Source organism: Entelurus aequoreus, linkage group LG05 (assembly GCF_033978785.1).
Source record: "Entelurus aequoreus isolate RoL-2023_Sb linkage group LG05, RoL_Eaeq_v1.1, whole genome shotgun sequence".
NCBI classification, from domain to species: domain Eukaryota; kingdom Metazoa; phylum Chordata; class Actinopteri; order Syngnathiformes; family Syngnathidae; genus Entelurus; species Entelurus aequoreus.
Genome location: NC_084735.1, coordinates 5,662,353 through 5,683,326, shown reverse-complemented (window position 1 = coordinate 5,683,326; position 20,974 = coordinate 5,662,353). Strand labels below are relative to the sequence as shown.

Here is a 20,974-nt window from a genome sequence, read left to right as displayed (position 1 = left end):
GTCCTGATTCACCAAAATAGAGCCCATGAGCTGTTAGATCAGTAAGTTTAACCATTCATGATAATACAGTCTGTAGTGCTTAAGTGGTTAATGTAATTTAGTTTAAAATTAGACATCATGAAGAATACCTTTGCAATGAACTGGGATGTGGGAGGTGAATATGCAGAGTCTCTCTCAGGTAGTGATATGCCTTTGGACCATGCAGATGGAGCGTAAGGGCAAAATCTCTCTGGGCCTTGGTGTACTCTACGCCCTGCCTCGACAGGAGGTGAACCGGAAGATCTGAAATTCAATTAGTAAAAGTGATTTAGTAGGTCTCCTTTTAATAGTAACTAGGAAGTCTAACAAAGAACATAAAATACACAAAATATTCAATGTAATATTTTTATTTTACCTGAGTAGCATTCAAGCTTGTCTTTCAGCTCTTCGTTGATGAGATTTTTCTCCTTCAGTTCCTCCAGAAGAGCCCGCATGTTTTTCTTGGCCCTCCTTTCTCTCGCCAAGGCATTAGTCTTCTCCCGCTGCAGTTTCCTCACTCTCGCTGAGGCTTCTTTGAGTTTGGCCTTTATAGCCTTGGGGCAAGCAGGCAATGCGTATAGGTGGTCAGTGGCCTGCCGCTTGCGGCTCTTTCGCCTCTCTCCAGTGGCTCCCTGTTGCTTTGGCAAAATATACAAATATATAAATATTAGTAATATGTTAATTAATAACAGTTACTTTTTTAACAATTCAATGTTCACTTATCAATGCTGTGAGCCTAAATCAATTTTTATGTTCTCCAATTCTCCAACAGAAAACACAACTCAGCATACTTTTAAGAAATTGATCTTAATAGGCTTGTCCCCTTATAAGGCAAAAATATGTTTTGTGGCTCTGGACAAAAATGACTCTTTTGATTGTAAAGGTTGCCTACCCCTGGGTGTAGTTTCAATGTTCGCACATGTTTATTCATCCAAGTGTATGAGTGACAGAGCAAGTGAGATAGCCAGTGGTTCTCAAACTTTTTACACAGAGTACCACCTCAATATAATAATATGACAAGCCAAGACCAATGGACACATTTGTCCGTGTACGGACATGTTGATGACACCTGGACATTCCACATGCAAATACTCACAACATCAGGCTGAGGTTCATCCTGAGACAAGTCCATTGGCAGGTTGTCTTCCGCTCTTCTAGCAGTGGTTGTGCTTCTTGTTGCTATCGGCTAAAATAAACATAAGAGTGAAAAAAAACATATTGAGTGTCTAAAATGTGCTGTAATAAGCAACACATTATTTCTTCCTAAACTTGCAGAAAGAAAAACTAAAGTGTGACATTTAATCACATATTTATATATTGATATATCAATCTTATACACCTTGAATTCTTGTTGGTCAATGATACACATACCCTTTGAAGATGAGCTGGAAAGTTGAAAATTGTTGGCACAACACCATCTTTAAGCCGGACAGTCTGCCCCGTCCTGTCAAAATCCTCACTCCTAAAGTGCTCACTGCAGAGCACTGTCCTGCCAGAGGCAACAAAACCATCCCTTCTTAGGGCAAGTTCCCACTGCCTCTTCCTCTCTCCGGTTTTGGGAAACCTTAAAAACGTGAGAAAGGTAGCCAGATATATAAATTATTGTCAACATTTTCCACCCTTCTTTCCTTTAACATTAAGGGTAAGGACAAAAATACACACCTAAATTATCATATTTTTGGGGTAATTGTATGTATGTATGTATGTATGTATGTATGCATGTATGCATGTATGTATGCATGTATGCATGTATGTGCATGTATGCATGTATGTACTTTAAGAATAAGACAACCACACTAAAAGAGTTATAAGAAAGGTGTCCAAAAGAAACATTCAATTGTGTAAAAAGCCTTGGGTCAACAACAATCTTGCAATACTATTATCTCACATAGCCCCGCTGTTCCTGTGTAGCAGGACCTGTATTGTACATACATCCACTAAGTAACTAACGATTATCCTAATTATAGTCATAATATTGTCATATCTTACCGGTGAAAGGTGATCCCACGGGTTCTCGTTTTGAGACTACGGCGATTAGAGCATCCGTAGGCTGCACAAAAGTCAGGCATCTTCACTGGTAGGCGTAGTTCTGTAAACACAAAGCCAGCAATTTCCTGTATCATAATGTAAGATGTTTTTAACAAACCAAACCGCTTGGAAATCATGTGCAACTTAAGTTATGTTGAAAAGAAAGAGCAATTCTGCCTCTCCCACTGATCCTTTTCCCATGAAACGAGCTAACAAAATTGTTCAGCTAACTTAGCTAACGTTAATAGGTACAGCTGGCCAGGGACAAACATACAACCTTATTTTTTAAGTCGTTTTTCGAACAGAAAAGCTGCAATTTCAACATGTCCAAGCATCCTGAATCATAGCCACGTTAATAACGTGTGTAATAAACAAAACCGTTTGTAAATCCGTCAAGATTTCAGCGAGTTAAGAGTATTTTTGTTTGTGCAGATCACTCACCTTACAACAGCTACCATAGAACGTACCAGAATAGTTGACCGTCACAAGATGGCCGCCGGTGAACTACGCTGGAGACTCCGCCTTGCGCCATCTACTGATATATATCTATGCTACACACCAGCAGGTGGCAGCACTACACACTACACACCAGCAGGTGGCAGCACTGCACACTACACACCAGCAGGTGGCAGCACTGCACACTACACACCAGCAGGTGGCAGCACTGCACACTACACACCAGCAGGTGGCAGCACTGCACACTACACACCAGCAGGTGGCAGCACGACACACTACACACCAGCAGGTGGCAGCACTGCACACTACACACCAGCAGGTGGCAGCACTACACACTAGAGACCAGCAGGTGGCAGCACTACACACTACACACCAGCAGGTGGCAGCACTACACACTAGAGACCAGCAGGTGGCAGCACTACACACTACACACCAGCAGGTGGCAGCACTGCACACTACACACCAGCAGGTGGCAGCACGACACACTACACACCAGCAGGTGGCAGCACTGCACACTACACACCAGCAGGTGGCAGCACGACACACTACACACCAGCAGGTGGCAGCACTGCACACTACACACCAGCAGGTGGCAGCACTACACACTAGAGACCAGCAGGTGGCAGCACTACACACTAGAGACCAGCAGGTGGCAGCACTACACACTAGAGACCAGCAGGTGGCAGCACTACACACTAGAGACCAGCAGGTGGCAGCAGAGAACAGAGTCAACAATATTTGTTATCAAATGTTATTTTCATTTTAAACAAACCCGTCGTCATGGTAACGAGACCTTTTAAAGTTTTTATTGGAGTACATTTGTGAGTGGATGCAAAGTTACACATAATTGAAGAGGACTAATATAAAAGTATAAAAGATCAAAGGCAGTCATGTGACAGGAAATAGGAGTCAGGAGACTGGAGGCTCATCTGATTGGCTGTCAGATAACGTTGGCACCGCCTCCTCAGAAGGACAACGCACTGTGGAACAAAGAAGCAGTCAACCAATCACAGGCCTTCTCACTTTTGTATGGATGCTGACCTACAAGCTCACTTTTTAGCAGGAAGTGACTTTGATCTTTTTGTCCTTTTTAGCTGATAACCTTAAAAAGTTCACTTTTTAGCAGGAAGTGACTTTGATCCTTTTTGTTCTTGTTAGCTGCTAACCTTGTGAAGTTCACTTTTTAGCAGGAAGTGACTTAGATCTTTTTGTCCTTTTTAGCTGCTAACCTTAAAAAGTTCACTTTTTTTAGCAGGAAGTGACTTTGACCCTTTTTGTTCTTTTTAGCTGCTAACCTTGTGAAGTTCACTTTTTGGCAGGAAGTGACTTTGATTGTTTTGTTCTTTTTAGCTGCTAACCTTCTGAAGTTCACTTTTTGGCAGGAAGTGACTTTGATTGTTTTGTTCTTTTTAGCTGCTAACCTTGTGAAGTTCACTTTTTGGCAGGAAGTGACTTTGATCCTTTTGTCCTTTTTAGCTGCTAACCTTGTGAAGTTCACTTTTTGGCAGGAAGTGACTTTGATTGTTTTGTTCTTTTTAGCTGCTAACCTTGTGAAGTTCACTTTTTGGCAGGAAGTGACTTTGATCCTTTTGTTCTTTTTAACTGCTAACCTTAAAAAGTTCACTTTTTTAGCAGGAAGTGACTTTGATCATTTTGTTCTTTTTAGCTGCTAACCTTGTGAAGTTCACTTTTTGTCAGGAAGTGACTTTGATCCTTTTTGTTCTTTTTAGCTGCTAACCTTGTGAAGTTCACTTTTTGGCAGGAAGTGACTTTGATTGTTTTGTTCTTTTTAGCTGCTAACCTTGTGAAGTTCACTTTTTGGCAGGAAGTGACTTTGATTGTTTTGTTCTTGTTAGCTGCTAACCTTGTGAAGTTCACTTTTTGGCAGGAAGTGACTTTGATCCTTTTGTCTTTTTTAGCTGCTAACCTTGTGAAGTTCACTTTTTGGCAGGAAGTGACTTTGATCCTTTTTGTTCTTTTTAGCTGCAAACCTTAAAAAGTTCACTTTTTATCAGGAAGTGACTTTGATCCTTTTTGTTCTTTTTAGCTGCTAACCTTGTGAAGTTCACTTTTTGTCAGGAAGTGACTTTGATCCTTTTGTCCTTTTTAGCCGCTAACCTTGTGAAGTTCACTTTTGAGCAGGAAGTGACTTTGATTGTTTTGTTCTTTTTAGCTGCTAACCTTGTGAAGTTCACTTTTTGGCAGGAAGTGACTTTGATCCTTTTGTCCTTTTTAGCTGCTAACCTTGTGAAGTTCACTTTTTGGCAGGAAGTGACTTTGATTGTTTTGTTCTTTTTAGCTGCTAACCTTGTGAAGTTCACTTTTTGGCAGGAAGTGACTTTGATCCTTTTGTTCTTTTTAACTGCTAACCTTAAAAAGTTCACTTTTTTAGCAGGAAGTGACTTTGATCATTTTGTTCTTTTTAGCTGCTAACCTTGTGAAGTTCACTTTTTGTCAGGAAGTGACTTTGATCCTTTTTGTTCTTTTTAGCTGCTAACCTTGTGAAGTTCACTTTTTGGCAGGAAGTGACTTTGATTGTTTTGTTCTTTTTAGCTGCTAACCTTGTGAAGTTCACTTTTTGGCAGGAAGTGACTTTGATTGTTTTGTTCTTGTTAGCTGCTAACCTTGTGAAGTTCACTTTTTGGCAGGAAGTGACTTTGATCCTTTTGTCTTTTTTAGCTGCTAACCTTGTGAAGTTCACTTTTTGGCAGGAAGTGACTTTGATCCTTTTTGTTCTTTTTAGCTGCAAACCTTAAAAAGTTCACTTTTTATCAGGAAGTGACTTTGATCCTTTTTGTTCTTTTTAGCTGCTAACCTTGTGAAGTTCACTTTTTGTCAGGAAGTGACTGATTGTTTTGTTCTTTTTAGCTGCTAACCTTGTGAAGTTCACTTTTTGGCAGGAAGTGACTTTGATCCTTTTGTCCTTTTTAGCCGCTAACCTTGTGAAGTTCACTTTTGAGCAGGAAGTGACTTTGATCTTTTTGTTCTTTTTAGCTGCTAACCTTGTGAAGTTCACTTTTTGTCAGGAAGTGACTGATTGTTTTGTTCTTTTTAGCTGCTAACTTTGTGAAGTTCACTTTTTGGCAGGAAGTGACTTTGATCCTTTTGTCCTTTTTAGCCGCTAACCTTGTGAAGTTCACTTTTGAGCAGGAAGTGACTTTGATCTTTTTGTTCTTTTTAGCTGCTAACCTTAAAAGGTTCACTTTTTAGCAGGAAGTGACTTTGATTGTTTTGTTCTTTTTAGCTGCTAACCTTGTGAAGTTCACTTTTTGGCAGGAAGTGACTTTGATTGTTTTGTCCTTTTTAGCTGCTAACCTTGTGAAGTTCACTTTTTGGCAGGAAGTGACTTAGATATTTTTGTTCTTTTTAGCTGCTAACCTTAAAAGGTTCACTTTTTAGCAGGAAGTGACTTTGATCCTTATTGTTCTTTTTAACTGCTACCCTAAAAAAGTTCACTTTTTGGCAGGAAGTGACTTTGATTGTTTTGTCCTTTTTAGCTGCTAACCTTGTGAAGTTCACTTTTTGGCAGGAAGTGACTTTGATCGTTGTGGTTGTTGACTTGATGGAGCAGCAAACGTCTTCAAGGACGAGCGTAACTTGCTGCTGGACATGGAAACTTCACAAGTACCTTCATGACAGGAAACACTCACATTACTGCAGTAGTACTACTAGAGTACACGTACATTAGTACTACTAGAGTACAAGTGCATTAGTACTACTAGAGTACAAGTACCTTCATGACAGGAAACACTCACATTACTGCAGTAGTACTACTAGAGTACAAGTACATTAGTACTACTAGAGTACAAGTACATTAGTACTACTAGAGTACAAGTATAACAGTAGTAGTAAAGTACAAGTACAGTAGAGTAGAAGTATATTGGTACTACTAAGGTAAAAGCACATTAGTACTACAAGAGTACAAATATAGTAGTGATACTAGAGTACAAGTACCTTAGTACTACTGGAGTAAAACTCCAGCAGTAGTATTAGCACAGCATTACTACTAGACTACAAGTATTAGAGTACAAGTCCAGCAGCGGTAGTACTAGAGTACAAGTACAGCAGTACTACAAGAGTAAAAGTATGTTAGTATTACTGTGGTGCAAGTACAGAAGTTGCAGTAGAGTAGAAATGCAGCAGTACTACTGGAGTAGAAGTACTGCATACTATTACTATTAGGGTATAAGTACAGCAGTACTACTAGAGTAGAAATACTGCATACTATTACTATTAGGGTATAAGTACAGCAGTACTACTGGAGTAGAAGTACTGCATACTATTACTATTAGGGTATAAGTACAGCAGTACTACTAGAGTAGAAATACTGCATACTATTACTATTAGGGTATAAGTACAGCAGTACTACTAGAGTAGAAGTACTGCATACTATTACTATTAGGGTATAAGTACAGCAGTACTACTAGAGTAGAAGTACTGCATACTATTACTATTAGGGTATAAGTACAGCAGTACTACTAGAGTAGAAGTACTGCATACTATTACTATTAGGGTATAAGTACAGCAGTACTACTAGAGTAGAAGTACTGCATACTATTACTATTAGGGTATAAGTACAGCAGTACTACTAGAGTAGAAGTACATTAGTACTACTAGAGTACAAGTTCAGCAGGAGTAGTAGAGTAGAGGTACAGCAGTACTACTAGAGTAAAAGTACATCAGTACTACTAGAGTACAAGTATAGCAGTACTACTTGAGTGGAAGTAAAGTAGTACTGCTATAGCACAAGTATATTACTACTACTAGAGCAGAAGTACATTAGTACAACTACAGTAGAAGTACAGCAGTACTACTAGAGTAAAAGTATATTAGTTCTACTAGATCAGATGTATATTAGTACTACTAGACCAGAAATACATTATTATTACTACTAGAGTACAAGTTCAGCAGTAGTAGTAGAGGAGAAGTACATTAGTAGTAGTAGTAGTACTGGAGTAGAAGTACTAAAGTAGTAGTACTGGAGAAGAAGTAGAAGAGTAGAAGTACATTAGTAGTACTAGAGTAGTAGTACTGGAGTAGTAGTACTAGTGTAGTAGTACTGGAGTAGTAGTACTAGTGTTGTAGTACAGGAGTAGTAGTACTGGAGTAGAAGTACTGGAGTAGTGGTACTGGAGTAGTAGTACAGGAATAGTAGTACTGGAGTAGAAGTACTGGAGTAGAAGTACTAGTGTAGTAGTACTGGAGTAGTAGTACTGGAGTAGAAGTACAGGAGTAGAAGTACAGGAGTAGAAGTACTGGAGTAGAAGTACTGGAGTAGTGGTACTGGAGTAGTAGTACAGGAATAGTAGTACTGGAGTAGAAGTACAGGAGTAGTGGTACTGGAGTAGTAGTACTGGAGTAGTAGTACAGGAGTAGTAGTACTGGAGTAGTAGTACAGGAGTAGTAGTACTGGAGTAGTGGTACTGGAGTAGTAGTACTGGAGTAGAAGTACAGGAGTAGTAGTACTGGAGTAGTAGTACTGGAGTAGAAGTACAGGAATAGTAGTACTGGAGTAGTAGTACTGGAGTAGAAGTACAGGAGTAGTAGTACTGGAGTAGAAGTACTGGAGTAGTAGTAGTACTGGAGTAGTAGTACTGGAGTAGTAGTACAGGAGTAGTAGTACTGGAGTAGAAGTACAGGAGTAGTAGTACTGGAGTAGAAGTACTGGAGTAGTAGTAGTACTGGAGTAGTAGTACTGGAGTAGAAGTACAGGAATAGTAGTACTGGAGTAGAAGTACTGGAGTAGTAGTACTGGAGTAGAAGTACAGGAGTAGTAGTACTGGAGTAGAAGTACAGGAATAGTAGTACTGGAGTAGAAGTACAGGAGTAGTAGTACTGGAGTAGAAGTACTGGAGTAGTAGTACTGGAGTAGTAGTACTGGAGTAGAAGTACAGGAGTAGTAGTACTGGAGTAGAAGTACTGGAGTAGTAGTAGTACTGGAGTAGTAGTACTGGAGTAGAAGTACAGGAATAGTAGTACTGGAGTAGTAGTACTGGAGTAGAAGTACAGGAGTAGTAGTACTGGAGTAGAAGTACAGGAGTAGTAGTACTGGAGTAGAAGTACTGGAGTAGTAGTACTGGAGTAGTAGTACTGGAGTAGAAGTACTGGAGTAGTAGTACTGGAGTAGTAGTACTGGAGTAGTAGTACTGGAGTAGTAGTACTGGAGTAGAAGTACTGGAGTAGAAGTACTGGAGTAGTAGTACTGGAGTAGTAGTACTGGAGTAGAAGTACTGGAGTAGTAGTACTGGAGTAGTAGTACTGGAGTAGTAGTAGTACTGGAGTAGAAGTACTGGAGTAGTAGTACTGGAGTAGTAGTACTGGAGTAGAAGTACAGGAGTAGTAGTACTGGAGTAGAAGTACTGGAGTAGTAGTAGTACTGGAGTAGTAGTACTGGAGTAGAAGTACAGGAATAGTAGTACTGGAGTAGTAGTACTGGAGTAGAAGTACAGGAGTAGTAGTACTGGAGTAGAAGTACAGGAGTAGTAGTACTGGAGTAGAAGTACTGGAGTAGTAGTACTGGAGTAGTAGTACTGGAGTAGAAGTACTGGAGTAGTAGTACTGGAGTAGTAGTACTGGAGTAGTAGTACTGGAGTAGTAGTACTGGAGTAGTAGTACTGGAGTAGAAGTACTGGAGTAGAAGTACTGGAGTAGTAGTACTGGAGTAGTAGTACTGGAGTAGTAGTACTGGAGTAGAAGTACTGGAGTAGTAGTACTGGAGTAGTAGTACTGGAGTAGTAGTACTGGAGTAGAAGTACAGGAATAGTAGTACTGGAGTAGTAGTACTGGAGTAGTAGTACTGGAGTAGAAGTACAGGAGTAGTAGTACTGGAGTAGAAGTACTGGAGTAGTAGTAGTACTGGAGTAGGAGAGCACCAGGACGTGAACCAGGTCCATTACCTTCATCTTGGTTCGGGTGTTGCGGTTCAGACGGCGTTGTCTTCAGGCGAGGAACAGGAAGTGGAGCTTTGAGAGTTTCAGACAGGAAGTCAGTGTGACACACTTCCTGCTCCTCCATTGGCTCTTGTGTGTGGAGCTGAGGGGGGGTGGGGTTGTCAGACCGAGGGCCGGCCACCGGTCCTGGCAGGACGGCGTCTGAGACCATGGCGGGACATTAGCATGCTAGCATGGTAGCCAATATGGCTTCCAAGGTGAACGCCAACTTACCCAAGCGGCCATCTTCCTTTGAGGACGACTGGAAAGAAAATGTGATGTCATCGTTTGAGTACAAGCTCCTCCCATCACGTCATCACTCACCTTCTGAGCCGCCATCTTGTCCTGCTTTGCCTTCATCTCAGCCAGAAGCTCCGAGGTCAAGACTGGAACACCAACATGCTGCGAGACCAGGGGGTGCTCCTTCTCCACGCTGACCTCGGTCTCCTTCTCCACGCTGACCTCGGTCTCTTCCTCCACGTCCGCCTCAAAACTGCCGTGGTCCGTCAGACGCGGGTCCGGGTGTGGCGCCACAGGGGACATCGGTGGCGGCTCCTTGCTGACCAAAGATGTGGGCGGAGCAAGTGTGGGGGACGCTGGTGGTGGCGAACTGATGGAGGCGGTACTTTGGCCCTTCTCCGAGCGACCCGCCCGAGTTTTGATCTGGTTGAAAAAACCACTGTTCCTGGATTCTGGCTTCTTTCCAGCCGCCTCCTGCGTGCTGGAAGGTGTCGCCCGGGCGCTGGACCGTCTGAGCGTGAACAAGAAGACGTCCAATCAGCTCGCAGCTCTTCAGTGAAACGTGGCGCTCACAAAGGTTCTCACTTTAAGCTGACTTTCATGACCTTCTTGGAGAAGAATTCATCTATGCCCTCGTCCAGCTTCCCCATGTCCTGATGCTCCGCCCCCTGAGGCGCTGAACCGGTGGCGGCACACTGAAAGCAAAACGTGTCATCAAGTCGGCGCGATGTGCCAGACATCTAACTCGCAACCTACCCCGACTCTGCTGGGTTTGCTTCTTTTCTTGGGTCGTGGTCGCACTTTGGTGTGGTGCTCCAGCGGGGTGTGCCTTGGGGGCAGGAGTTCCTCCCAAGTGGGGACCGGGGGCGGCGGTTCCTCGCAAGTGGAGACCGGGGGCGGTAGTTCCTCCCAAGTGAGGACCGGGGGCGGTAGTTCCTCCAAAGTGGGGACCGGGGGCGGCGGAGTCACTTTGTTCAACTGCGAGGGAGGTGTGTCCACCACATGGATGGGCACCTCCTCCAGAGCCTTGTCCAGGTCAAACTCCATCTCTGACAAGAAGAGGGACAGCCAAATATTGGTCTCAATGTTCAGAATGTGTTCTCATTCATCAGGTGATTGTATACTTTTGTTACTGGACAATCTGCACCGCAACCACAGTATACCCCCAGTCTTGGAGTAATAAAGTCTATTATCCTAGGAATGTTCTCAAGACTGGCCCCAGTGTGTGAGTGTTGTCGGTCTGTGTTGGCCCCGCCTTCCTTGTCCAGGGTGTACATAGCCTTCCTTGTCCAGAGTGCACCCCGCCTTCCTTGTCCAGAGTGTACACCGCCTTCCGTGTCCAGGGTGTACCTAGCCTTCCTTGTCCAGAGTGTACCCCGCCTTCCTTGTCCAGTGTGTACACCGCCTTCTGCCTGAGGGCAGCTGAGATGGGACTTAGATTGGTCACATCTAATTTTAGGGCTGATCTAGTCTTGGACTCAGATTGGTCTGAACTAGTCTTGGACTTAGATTGGTCAGAAATAGTCTTGGACTTAGATTGGTCAGAACTAGTCTTGGACTTAGATTGGTCAAATCTAGTCTTACATTGGTCAGATGTATTCTTAGACTTAGATCGGTCACATATAGTCTTAGACTGGTCAGATGTAGTCTAGATGCTGGTGCCAAAGCCTCAACTATTAATACTGGAAGAAGATGAGGGTGTCCCTGAGTAAAGTCCAGTCCAGAGTCCAGTCCATAGTGGATCTAACATAATAGTGTGAGAGTCCAGTCCATAGTGGATCTAACATAATAGTGAGAGTCCAGTCCATAGTGGATCTAACATAATAGTGAGAGCAACAGCCGTCATTGAAATGTGATTGTGTGGAAAAGTGATCGCTGTGGAAGGACCACTACCAGCCCAACATCAGTTCTTGGACTGGAATCTCCCACATTAGCATTCATTCCGTTGCAGGAAAGGAGCATCTGTGACAGAAACGTTTCTAAATCCTGTTTGTTGGAGGCTAAATGGTTGAGTCTTTTAGGAATGGTTGAAAGGACAGAGTTTTATGTGGGACATAGGTGGTGTCGCAGAACCCCTCTTCTGGTCAGGGATGCTTTTTCAACTTTGAGGTAGATGTCTTCCGTCACTCCCCTTTCCAGACATCAGTCCTCCCTGCCCAGAATCTGTGCATTTTTGTCCTCAAAGGAGTGAGGTTTCTCCTTGAGGTTCTCAACAAAACTGAGTCCTGACCTTTCAGCTCCCCCAGGACCTTTGAGGACAAACACCCAGATTTTGGACAGGGAAGATGGATGTTTTGAAAGGGGAGTGGAGGAAGTCATCCACGACAAGGTTTTCACACCACAACATACTTTCTTCTTGTTAAGGGATAATAGTTGGGGCTTTGGCACCAGCATCTGGACTAGATCTGACCAATTTATATCTAAAACCAGGTCTAACCAATCTACTGTAAATCTAAGACTAGATCTGACCAATCAAAGTCTAAGGCAAGGTCTGATGAATCTAATGTAAGTGTAAGATTAGGTCTGACCAATCTAGGGTAAGTCTAAGACTAGGTCTGAACCAGTCTACAGTAAACCTAAGATTAGATGTGACCGATTTAAGTCTCAGACTAGATCTGACCAATCTAAAATATGTCTAAGACTAGATCTGGCCAATCTAAGTCTAAGACTAGATCCTACCAATGTAGGTCTATGACTAGATGTGACCAGTCTAAGACTAAACCTGGCCAAAGCTAAGTCTAAGACTAGATCTGGCCAATGTAGGTCTAAGACTAGATGTGACCAGTCTAAGAGTAGACCTGGCCAAGCTAAGTCTAAGACTAGATCTGGCCAATGTAGGTCTAAGACTAGATGTGACCAGTCTAAGAGTAGACCTGGCCAATCTAAGTCTAAGACTAGATCTGACAATGTAAATCTAAGACTAGATGTGGTCAATCCACGTTTAAGACCGGATCTGGCCAATGTCGGTCTAAGACTAGATGTGACCAGTCTAAGACTAGATCTGGCCAATCTAAGTCTATGAGCAAGAGCAGATGAAGATACTTGGATAAGAGGACACAGGTCTTCTAAGACAGACTGAACAGTCCGGTTGGGATGGACCGAATGTCCTGAGAATATTCAGAGGATAATAAATACTATCCAACCCAAAATGGGGAGATGCTGTGGTTGTGGTGCAGATTGTACATAGAGTAACACAAGTAACAAGTACCGATGCTGTGGTTGTGGTGCAGATTGTACATAGAGTAACACAAGTAACAAGTACTGAAAAGGAGTAATAAATAATACACAATTGCAATATATATATCAAATAAAAGTGGACTCAATGCTCACCAAACGCCACCGAGACGGGCCGCAGCATTCGGACCAGAATACTCTTTCTCTTGGACTTGAGCGTCAACTGTAGGAAAACTTTGTTTAGACTTCAAAGCTGCAATTGTTTCCCTGGAGCAGATTTTGGTAAGCTCAAGTCCAACCGTGCAAGGGTCTACGTGCTCCGGCGGGTGCTCGCCTTCCTCCTCCAGGCTCTCCGTACGCAGAACTGTCTCGTCCAAAACCTCCGTCTCCTGAGACTCCGGACGCAGTGCAGGCTGGCCCTGCCTGGTCACATGCTCCGCCTGGACACAGGCGGGTGAGGAAGGAGGACGGACACAAAACCAAGAGAAGTGCACAAAAAGACTGACCAGCATGTTCTGCCACGCAGACAAAGAGTCCAGGATCTCGTCCACGATCCGATCAGAGACCAAGGACGCCACGTTGAGTTTCACTTCACTGACGACCAAAAAGGAGACGCTAATCAAAGACAGCGCCGCAGGACAAATAACGGAGCAGCTAAAGTGGGCATGGCCACACCTGATCTTGTTAACAATGTCGACGCCCGATTGCTCCAGCAGCGTGGCGGTGATGAAGCTGCGAGGCACGGTCATTCTTTCGGTCCCCGCCCTCAACAGCTCCGAACGAAGGCCGCTCCTCTTGATCACGTGAGGACACAGACCCTCGGCGGCGTCCAACATGGATGCCAAAATTGTCTGCAGTGGGCGAGAAAGCGGTCCAACGTTGCAGTACCCAGCGCCACCATGGGGGTATTATTGTAGCAAAACTATTTGCAAAAGCGCACCTCAATCTGTGCGCCTGTAATCCATACCTCGTGTCCGTGTACTAATCCGTAATCCGCACCTCGTACTCATTTGTGTGTCTATCTCAATCTGTGTAATCAAATCCACTCGTGCGTCACTGAGAGTCCAAAGTGGTGGCTCCAACACGGCATAACATGACTGGGTGCAAGGCACCGACTAGTGGTGAGTGTAGGGAAAGGCAAAGTGAAGTTGGCACCCACAGATTAAGGTACTTTTGCTTCTGTAGCCACCCTTTGGCTTGCTTGTGGTACCTGCAGTTCATCATCCATCGCAGCCGCCACGTCCCCTGCCAGAGACTCCAGTTTTCCTTGGACGGTGCCGCGCAGGTCGCCGCCCCTCAAGTGGTAGAGGGTAGGGAGGAGCTGGACGGTCCCAAGAGAAACGGAGCAACTTTCAGAGTTCTGCTGGGTTCACTCGGTTGAGGGTCGCAGCTGACTTACGGTCTTGGAGTTCCTGGCATCTTTCATCAGATTCTCTGCCACCTGCACATCGTCCTGGACCACGTGGCTCTGGGAGAACATCAGCGAGTTCAGGTGATCCTGGACCTTCACACACATGGTGTCCACCATCTAGGCAGAGGTCAGAGGCCGGTGAGAAGGGGCGGGGAGGTGGGAGACGGTGTGGTGACGCCTGCCTGCTGCGTGGTACTGGTGACGATGCCCTGCTGCAGCCGGTACGCCTGCTCCTGGAGGTACTTCCGGGTCTCGTGGTTCCTCAGCAGGAAGCGCTCCATCTGCACATACGATGTGAGGGACGCTCAAACACGGTAGACCTTTGTACACATACCTTCATCAGTGCATCTTCCGTCTTTTCCGTGTTGGTCTTGAGCGCCTGAGCGGCGTCAACAATAGGAACCGGCATGAATCGGATAGTGAAGTTCCTGACGGGAAGAAAAGGTGACTCATTGTTTAGATCAAACGGTCAGACTCTGTTCACACCTACTTCTCCAACGCGGACGCCACTTCCTGCAGACCCTGAGGGCTGGTGTTGTTTCGGTCCCAGATGAGGGTCCTGTGCACCAGCAACACACCGAACCAGGTTAGAAGCACCAAGACCAAAGTGACCACAGATGGAAGGAGGCGGATCACCTGAGCTTGGTGTTGATCTGCAGGGCCTTGGCCAGCATCTTGGCGCCCATGTCGCCCATGGCGTTCCCGCTGATGTCCAGTTTGGTGAGAGAGGCGTTGCTGCCCAGGGCGTTGAGGACGATGGCGAGCTCGCCCTTCAGCTTGGAGTCTGCTAGCGATAGCGAGGTCAGAGGCTGCGGAGTGCAAAGAAATGTCACACTTTCAGAGGCGATGCTGGTTGAGGGTCCACTTGGAGTCGATCCGTCACTCACTGACTCCTCCTCCTGGATCATGTGCACCAGGTTGTCCAGGACCGGCGCCACGTTCCTGGCAGAAACAAGGAAGCAGAGAGAAGGAGGAGACACGTGTGGCTGAGTGCTGCTTGCTGACCCACTTTGACTTGATGTTGTGGAAGTTTCTTCCCAGGGAAAGGTGGCGAATGGAGCGGTTTTTGGCCAGCCAGACCAGCAGGGTGCTCAGGTCCCCGTCCAGACCTGCCAACAGTCAACACCACGGTACAATGACTACTTTTCTCACCTGAGACGTTTGGAAAGTTTTCAATTCAGAACTTTTCTAAGTCTGCTGCCAGAAGCACCAGGAAGTCACCTACTCCGAGCTTGCCAAAGTAAAAGACTTGCAGCAATTACCTAGCAACAAAGACATTCATATAAAGGTCGTAATAAAACGCCCACCGTTGTCCGAGATGTCCAGACTGGAGATGTTGGGAATCTCGGCTATGCAACCCTCCAGGATCTGAGAGCCTGCCGAGCGCAACTGCAAGTCAAACAAGACGCCATCAGGATGTGACCTTAGACCCGCCTCCTTCGTGTCCGCCACCACGCTTTTACCTCACAGCCGCTTAGGTCCAGAGACACGTCGCTGAGGTTGGGGTTGCAGCCCAGACCCAGCAGCAGCGCCCTGAGGACACCAAGAATGAAGCTCCTGAACTTTTTACCATCTTTTTACCATCTTGTTACCATTTTTAATATATTTTTACCATCTTTTAAGCATTTTTGCTATATTGTTACCATCTTTTTACCATCTTGTTACCATTTTTAATAGCTTTTTACCATCTTTTAAGCATTTTTGCTATATTGTTATCATCTTGTTACCATCTTTTTACCATCTTGTTACCATTTTTAATATCTTTTTACCATCTTTTAAGCATTTTTGCTATATTGTTACAATCTTTTTAACATCTTGTTACCATCCTGCTACTGTCTTTTTACTATCTATTTACCATGTTTTACCATTTTTAATATCTTTTTAAGAATTTGTGCTATTGTTACCATCTATTTACTATCTTGTTACCATTTTTACTATCTTGTTACCATTTCAACTAATTACAATCTTTTTTTTACCATATTTTAACCAACGCCCTTACCACATTTTTACCATATTTTAACAATTTCTACCATAGTTTCCATTGTTTTACCATTTGTTACCATCTATTTACCATTTTAACATATTTTTACCATCTTTTTTTTAACCATTTTTACCATCTTCTTACAACTTTTACCATCTTTTAACCATTTTTTTCCACCATCTTTTTAAAAATGTTGTTACCATCTACTTACCATTTTGTTAGCATTTTTACTATCTTGTTACCCTTTTAACATATTTTTACCATCTTTTTTTTTTAGCCATTTTTGACAACATTTTACTATTTTTTAACCTTTTATTACCACTTTAACATTTTAATAATTTTTTACCATCTTTTAACCACCTTCTTACCCCATTTTTAACCATGTTTTACTGTTTTACTTATGTTTTTACCATCTTTTTTTTACCACGATTTGACCATCTTTTAACCACCTTCTTTCCACATTTTTACAATCTTTTACTATTTTAATTATTTCTTACCAACTTTTACCAATACTTTTTTTAGCATCTTTTAACCACATTTTGAACCATCTTTTAACCACTGTTTTATTTTTATTTTACCATTGTTACCATCTTGTTACCATCTTTTAACCACTTTCTTGCCGTTTTATTTTATACCATCTTGTTACCGTCTTGTTACCATTTTTACTATCCTGTTACCATTTCAACTAATTACCATCTCTTTACCATATTTTAACCATCCTCTAACCACCTTTATACCATCCTTTAACCATTTCTGCCATATTTTCCATTGTTTTACCATCTATTTACTACTTTAACATATTTAAACTTTTTTTTAAACCATTTTTACCATCTTCTTACAACTTTTTCCACCATATTTTTAACATTTTGTTACCATCTACTTACCATTTTGTTAGCATTTTTACTATATTGTTACCCTTTTAACATATTTTTACCATCTTTTTTTTAAATAATTTTGACAACATGGTACTCTTTTTCAACCATTTATTACCATCTTTTAACCACTTTCTTGCCCCCTTTTTTTTTTTTTTTTTACTATTTTTAAACAATTTTTGACATTTTACAATTTTTTTTAATCATTTATCACCATATTTTAACCACTTTCTTTCCCCCTTTTTAATTTTTTTTTAACCATTTTTGACAACATTTTACTATTTTTTAACCATATATTACCATCTTTTAAACAGTTTTTCTTCTTTTTACTATTTTTTTTAACCATTTTTGCCATCTTTCAACCACATTCATTACCATCTTTTACCAACTTTGAATTTTTTTTTTACCATCTTTTTACCACATTTTTACAATCTTTTTTGTTTTTACAACTTTTTTTTACCACATTTTTACCATCTTTTACTGTTTAATTAATTCCTACTACCTTTTAATATTTTTATTATTTTTTTTACCATCTTTTAACCACCTTCTTACCCCATTTTTACCATCTTTTACCTTTTTAATTATGTTTTTACTATTTTTTTTTTATTTTTTTTTACCACATTTTTACAATCTTTTACTGGTTTAATTATTTCCTACCCCTTTTTAACATTTTAATTATTTTTTACCATGTTTTAACCACCTTCTTACAACATTTTTACCATCTTTTTCGTTTTAATTATGTTTTTACCATCTTTTTTACCACATTTTTACCATCTTTTAACCACTTTCTTACCATATTTTACTGTTTTAATTATTTCTTACCATCTTTTATCAATTATTATTTTTTACCATTTTTAACTACATTTATACCACCTTTTAACCACCGTCATTTTTTTTTTTTTTTACCATTGTTACCTTCTTGTTACCAATTTTTAACCACCTTCTTGCCGTTTTATTTTTACCATCTTCTTACTGTCTAGATATCGTCTTTTACCATCTTGTTACCTTCTTTTAACCACCTTCTTTGCCGTTTAATTTTTTACCATCTTGTTACAGTATTGTTACCATCTTTTAACAACCTTCTTGCAGTTTTATTTTTTACCATCTTGTTATCGTCTGGTTACCATCTTGTTACTGTCTTGTTACCTTCTTTTAACCACCTTCTTGCCATTTAATTTTTTACCATCTTGTTACTGCCTGGGTACCATCTTGTTACTGTCTTGTTACTGTCTTAAGTTGTTACCATCTTATTACCATCTTGTTACCATCTTCTTGCCGTTTAATTTTTTACCATCTTGTTACCGTCTTGTTACCGTCCTGTTAACATCTTGTTATTGTCTTGTTACCATCTTGTTACTGTCTTGTTAACATCTTGTTACCGTCTTGTTACCATCTTGTTACCATCTTGTTACCATCTTTTTACCATCTTGTTAGCAGCCTTACTTGAGTGCCTCAGAAGGAAGTCTGGTTCCTGACATGTTGACGGAACTCAGAGCCAGGGAACTGCTGAAAAACTGCTTGAAGGATGCTGGAACTTCTTTGCATTTCCTGTCCAGACATATTACTAGTTAGTAATTTTTACTTAGTTATTTTTACTGACTTAGTTAGTTCTTTAGTTTGTTAGTTAGCAATTTATACTCAGTTATTTTAGTGACTTTTGGTTCGTTCCTAAGTTGGCTATTTTTACTTAGTTATTTTTACAACCTCCTGGCATGAGGAACGGGCTAGAAAAGGTGCCCCAAAAATTGCCTGCCTCACCTCTTCCTGGCCAGCTAGCCGCAGCTGGCAGGAGTCCCTTTACCAGCGGTAAGAAACAAGGAAACAAGAAAAAGGTGACACTGATCACCCTCGGCACATAGAATGTGTGCACACTTCCTGATAGGGTTGGTGACCTATCAAGACCTGAGAGAGAACTGCCCTGATCACAAGTCATGGGAAGGAGTCCTCCCAAAGCGCAACAGGACCTCATTGATGCATCCCCGCTCAAGACAATGGCACCGACTAGACTATGTCATCGTGAGGCAAAGGGACCGACAGGATGTCAGGGTTACAAAGGCGGTGTGTGGTGCAGAGTGCTGGACTGACCATAGGCTCCTTGTGTCTACGCTGAACATCAAGATCCATCCTCCCAGAAGGCCTCAAGTTTCCAAACCTCCGAAGCTTCCCTGACTGAAGAGCTCACCAGCAAACTGCAGGACCTGAAACCCTCCGGGAACGTCGAGGAGGACTGGGCTGCGTTCAGCGACACCACACTGCTGCTCTCAATGCAGTAGGACCTACAGCCCGCAGGCAACAGGACTGGTTTGATGAGAATGATGATTACATCAGAGATCTTCTCCAGGAGAAACATGGTCTGCACAAAGCCCACATCAGTGATCCAACATCCTCTCGAAAACAGTCTGCCCTCAAGAACATCAAAGCAACTAACCAGTGGGAGCTGCATTGGATACAGGACGACTGGCTCTGCAGAAAATCTGACAAGATCCAGTCCTATGCAGACCAGAATGACAGCAAGAAGTTCTACAGCACCCTCAAGGCCATCTACAGGCCCACAACATCAGGATCTCCCCCTCTCCTCAGTGGTGATAGCAGCACGCTGGTCACAGACAGAGAGAAGATCCTTGAGCACTGGGCTGAGCACTTCCACGGTGTTCTCAACCGCCCCCCCAGTCATCAATGACGAAGCCATTGCACGCCTTCCTAAAGTCCCAGTGAACACCTCCCTTGACGAACCACAAAACGGAAGCTGAGGTCATCAAAGCCATCAGAGGACTTCAAAATAGCAAAGCACCTGGTGCTGATGCAATTCCAGCAGAAATCTACACAGCTGGTGGACCACCTCTGACCAAACAACTGGTGGACTTATTCTGCACCATGTGGAACCAAGGGAAGCTGCCACAGGAGTTCAAAGACGCCTCCATCGTCCACCTACACAATCGCAAGGGCAACAGGCAGGACTGCAACAACCACCGCGGCATTGCTCTGCTGTCTGTAGCAAGAAAGACCCTGGCCAGAATTCTGCTGAACCCCCTGACGGAACATCTCCAACACAAAGACCTCCTACCGGAGAGCCAATGCAGATTCAGGCAAGGTCGTGGTACAGTGGACCAACTCCAAGAGAAGTGCCGAGAACAGAACGTCAGTCTGTTCTCCGCCTTTGTACTAGGTGTATTATGAAGTGCTACTAGGTGTAGTAGTACTACTAGGTGTAGTAGTACTACTGGGTGGATTATGAAATGCTACTAGGTGTAGTAGTACTACTAGGTGTATTATGAAATGCTACTAGTACTACTAGGTGTATTATGAAGTACTACTAGATGTAGTAGTACTACTAGGTGTATTATGAAGTGCTACTAGATGTAGTAGTACTACTAGGTGTATTATGAAGTGCTACTAGATGTAGTAGTACTACTGGGTGTATTATGAAGTGCTACTAGATGTAGTAGTACTACTAGGTGTATTATGAAATGCTACTAGGTGTAGTAGTACTACTAGGTGTATTATGAAATGCTACTAGGTGTAGTAGTACTACTAGGTGTATTATGAAGTGCTACTAGGTGTAGTAGTACTACTAGGTGTATTATGAAGTGCTACTAGGTGTAGTAGTACTACTAGGTGTATTATGAAATGCTACTAGATGTAGTAGTACTACTGGGTGTATTATGAAATGCTACTAGATGTAGTAGTACTACTGGGTGTATTATGAAGTGCTACTAGATGTAGTAGTACTACTAGGTGTATTATGAAGTGCTACTAGATGTAGTAGTACTACTAGGTGTATTATGAAATGCTATTAGATGTAGTAGTACTACTAGGTGTATTATGAAGTGCTACTAGGTGTAGTAGTACTACTAGGTGTATTATG

General features: G+C 42.6%; 1 protein-coding gene across 3 annotated transcripts in view; it reads right to left on the bottom strand.

The window, feature by feature from the left end:
- Window positions 1–3,251: 3,251 nt before the first annotated feature.
- The window catches only part of LOC133650057 (F-actin-uncapping protein LRRC16A-like), a 35,978-nt gene continuing 18,255 nt past the window's right edge, over window positions 3,252–20,974 (bottom strand). For 2 of the 3 annotated variants that reach the window (XM_062046848.1, XM_062046850.1), the window contains 22 exons: window positions 18,553–18,657; window positions 15,720–15,789; window positions 15,564–15,645; window positions 15,266–15,365; window positions 15,144–15,198; window positions 14,893–15,065; window positions 14,747–14,815; window positions 14,591–14,684; window positions 14,439–14,537; window positions 14,245–14,373; window positions 14,056–14,166; window positions 13,521–13,696; window positions 13,352–13,439; window positions 13,145–13,285; window positions 13,002–13,068; window positions 10,428–10,720; window positions 10,257–10,366; window positions 9,756–10,182; window positions 9,666–9,693; window positions 9,399–9,593; window positions 6,008–6,130; window positions 3,252–3,482 (listed from right to left, as the gene is read on the bottom strand). In XM_062046848.1, the coding sequence (XP_061902832.1) occupies window positions 6,018–6,130; window positions 9,399–9,593; window positions 9,666–9,693; window positions 9,756–10,182; window positions 10,257–10,366; window positions 10,428–10,720; window positions 13,002–13,068; window positions 13,145–13,285; window positions 13,352–13,439; window positions 13,521–13,696; window positions 14,056–14,166; window positions 14,245–14,373; window positions 14,439–14,537; window positions 14,591–14,684; window positions 14,747–14,815; window positions 14,893–15,065; window positions 15,144–15,198; window positions 15,266–15,365; window positions 15,564–15,645; window positions 15,720–15,789; window positions 18,553–18,657 (2,725 nt within the window). In that variant the 3' untranslated portion in view covers window positions 3,252–3,482; window positions 6,008–6,017. The remainder of the gene's footprint in view (window positions 3,483–6,007; window positions 6,131–9,398; window positions 9,594–9,665; window positions 9,694–9,755; window positions 10,183–10,256; window positions 10,367–10,427; window positions 10,721–13,001; window positions 13,069–13,144; window positions 13,286–13,351; window positions 13,440–13,520; window positions 13,697–14,055; window positions 14,167–14,244; window positions 14,374–14,438; window positions 14,538–14,590; window positions 14,685–14,746; window positions 14,816–14,892; window positions 15,066–15,143; window positions 15,199–15,265; window positions 15,366–15,563; window positions 15,646–15,719; window positions 15,790–18,552; window positions 18,658–20,974) is intronic. The other variant, XM_062046849.1, reaches the window with a different exon arrangement.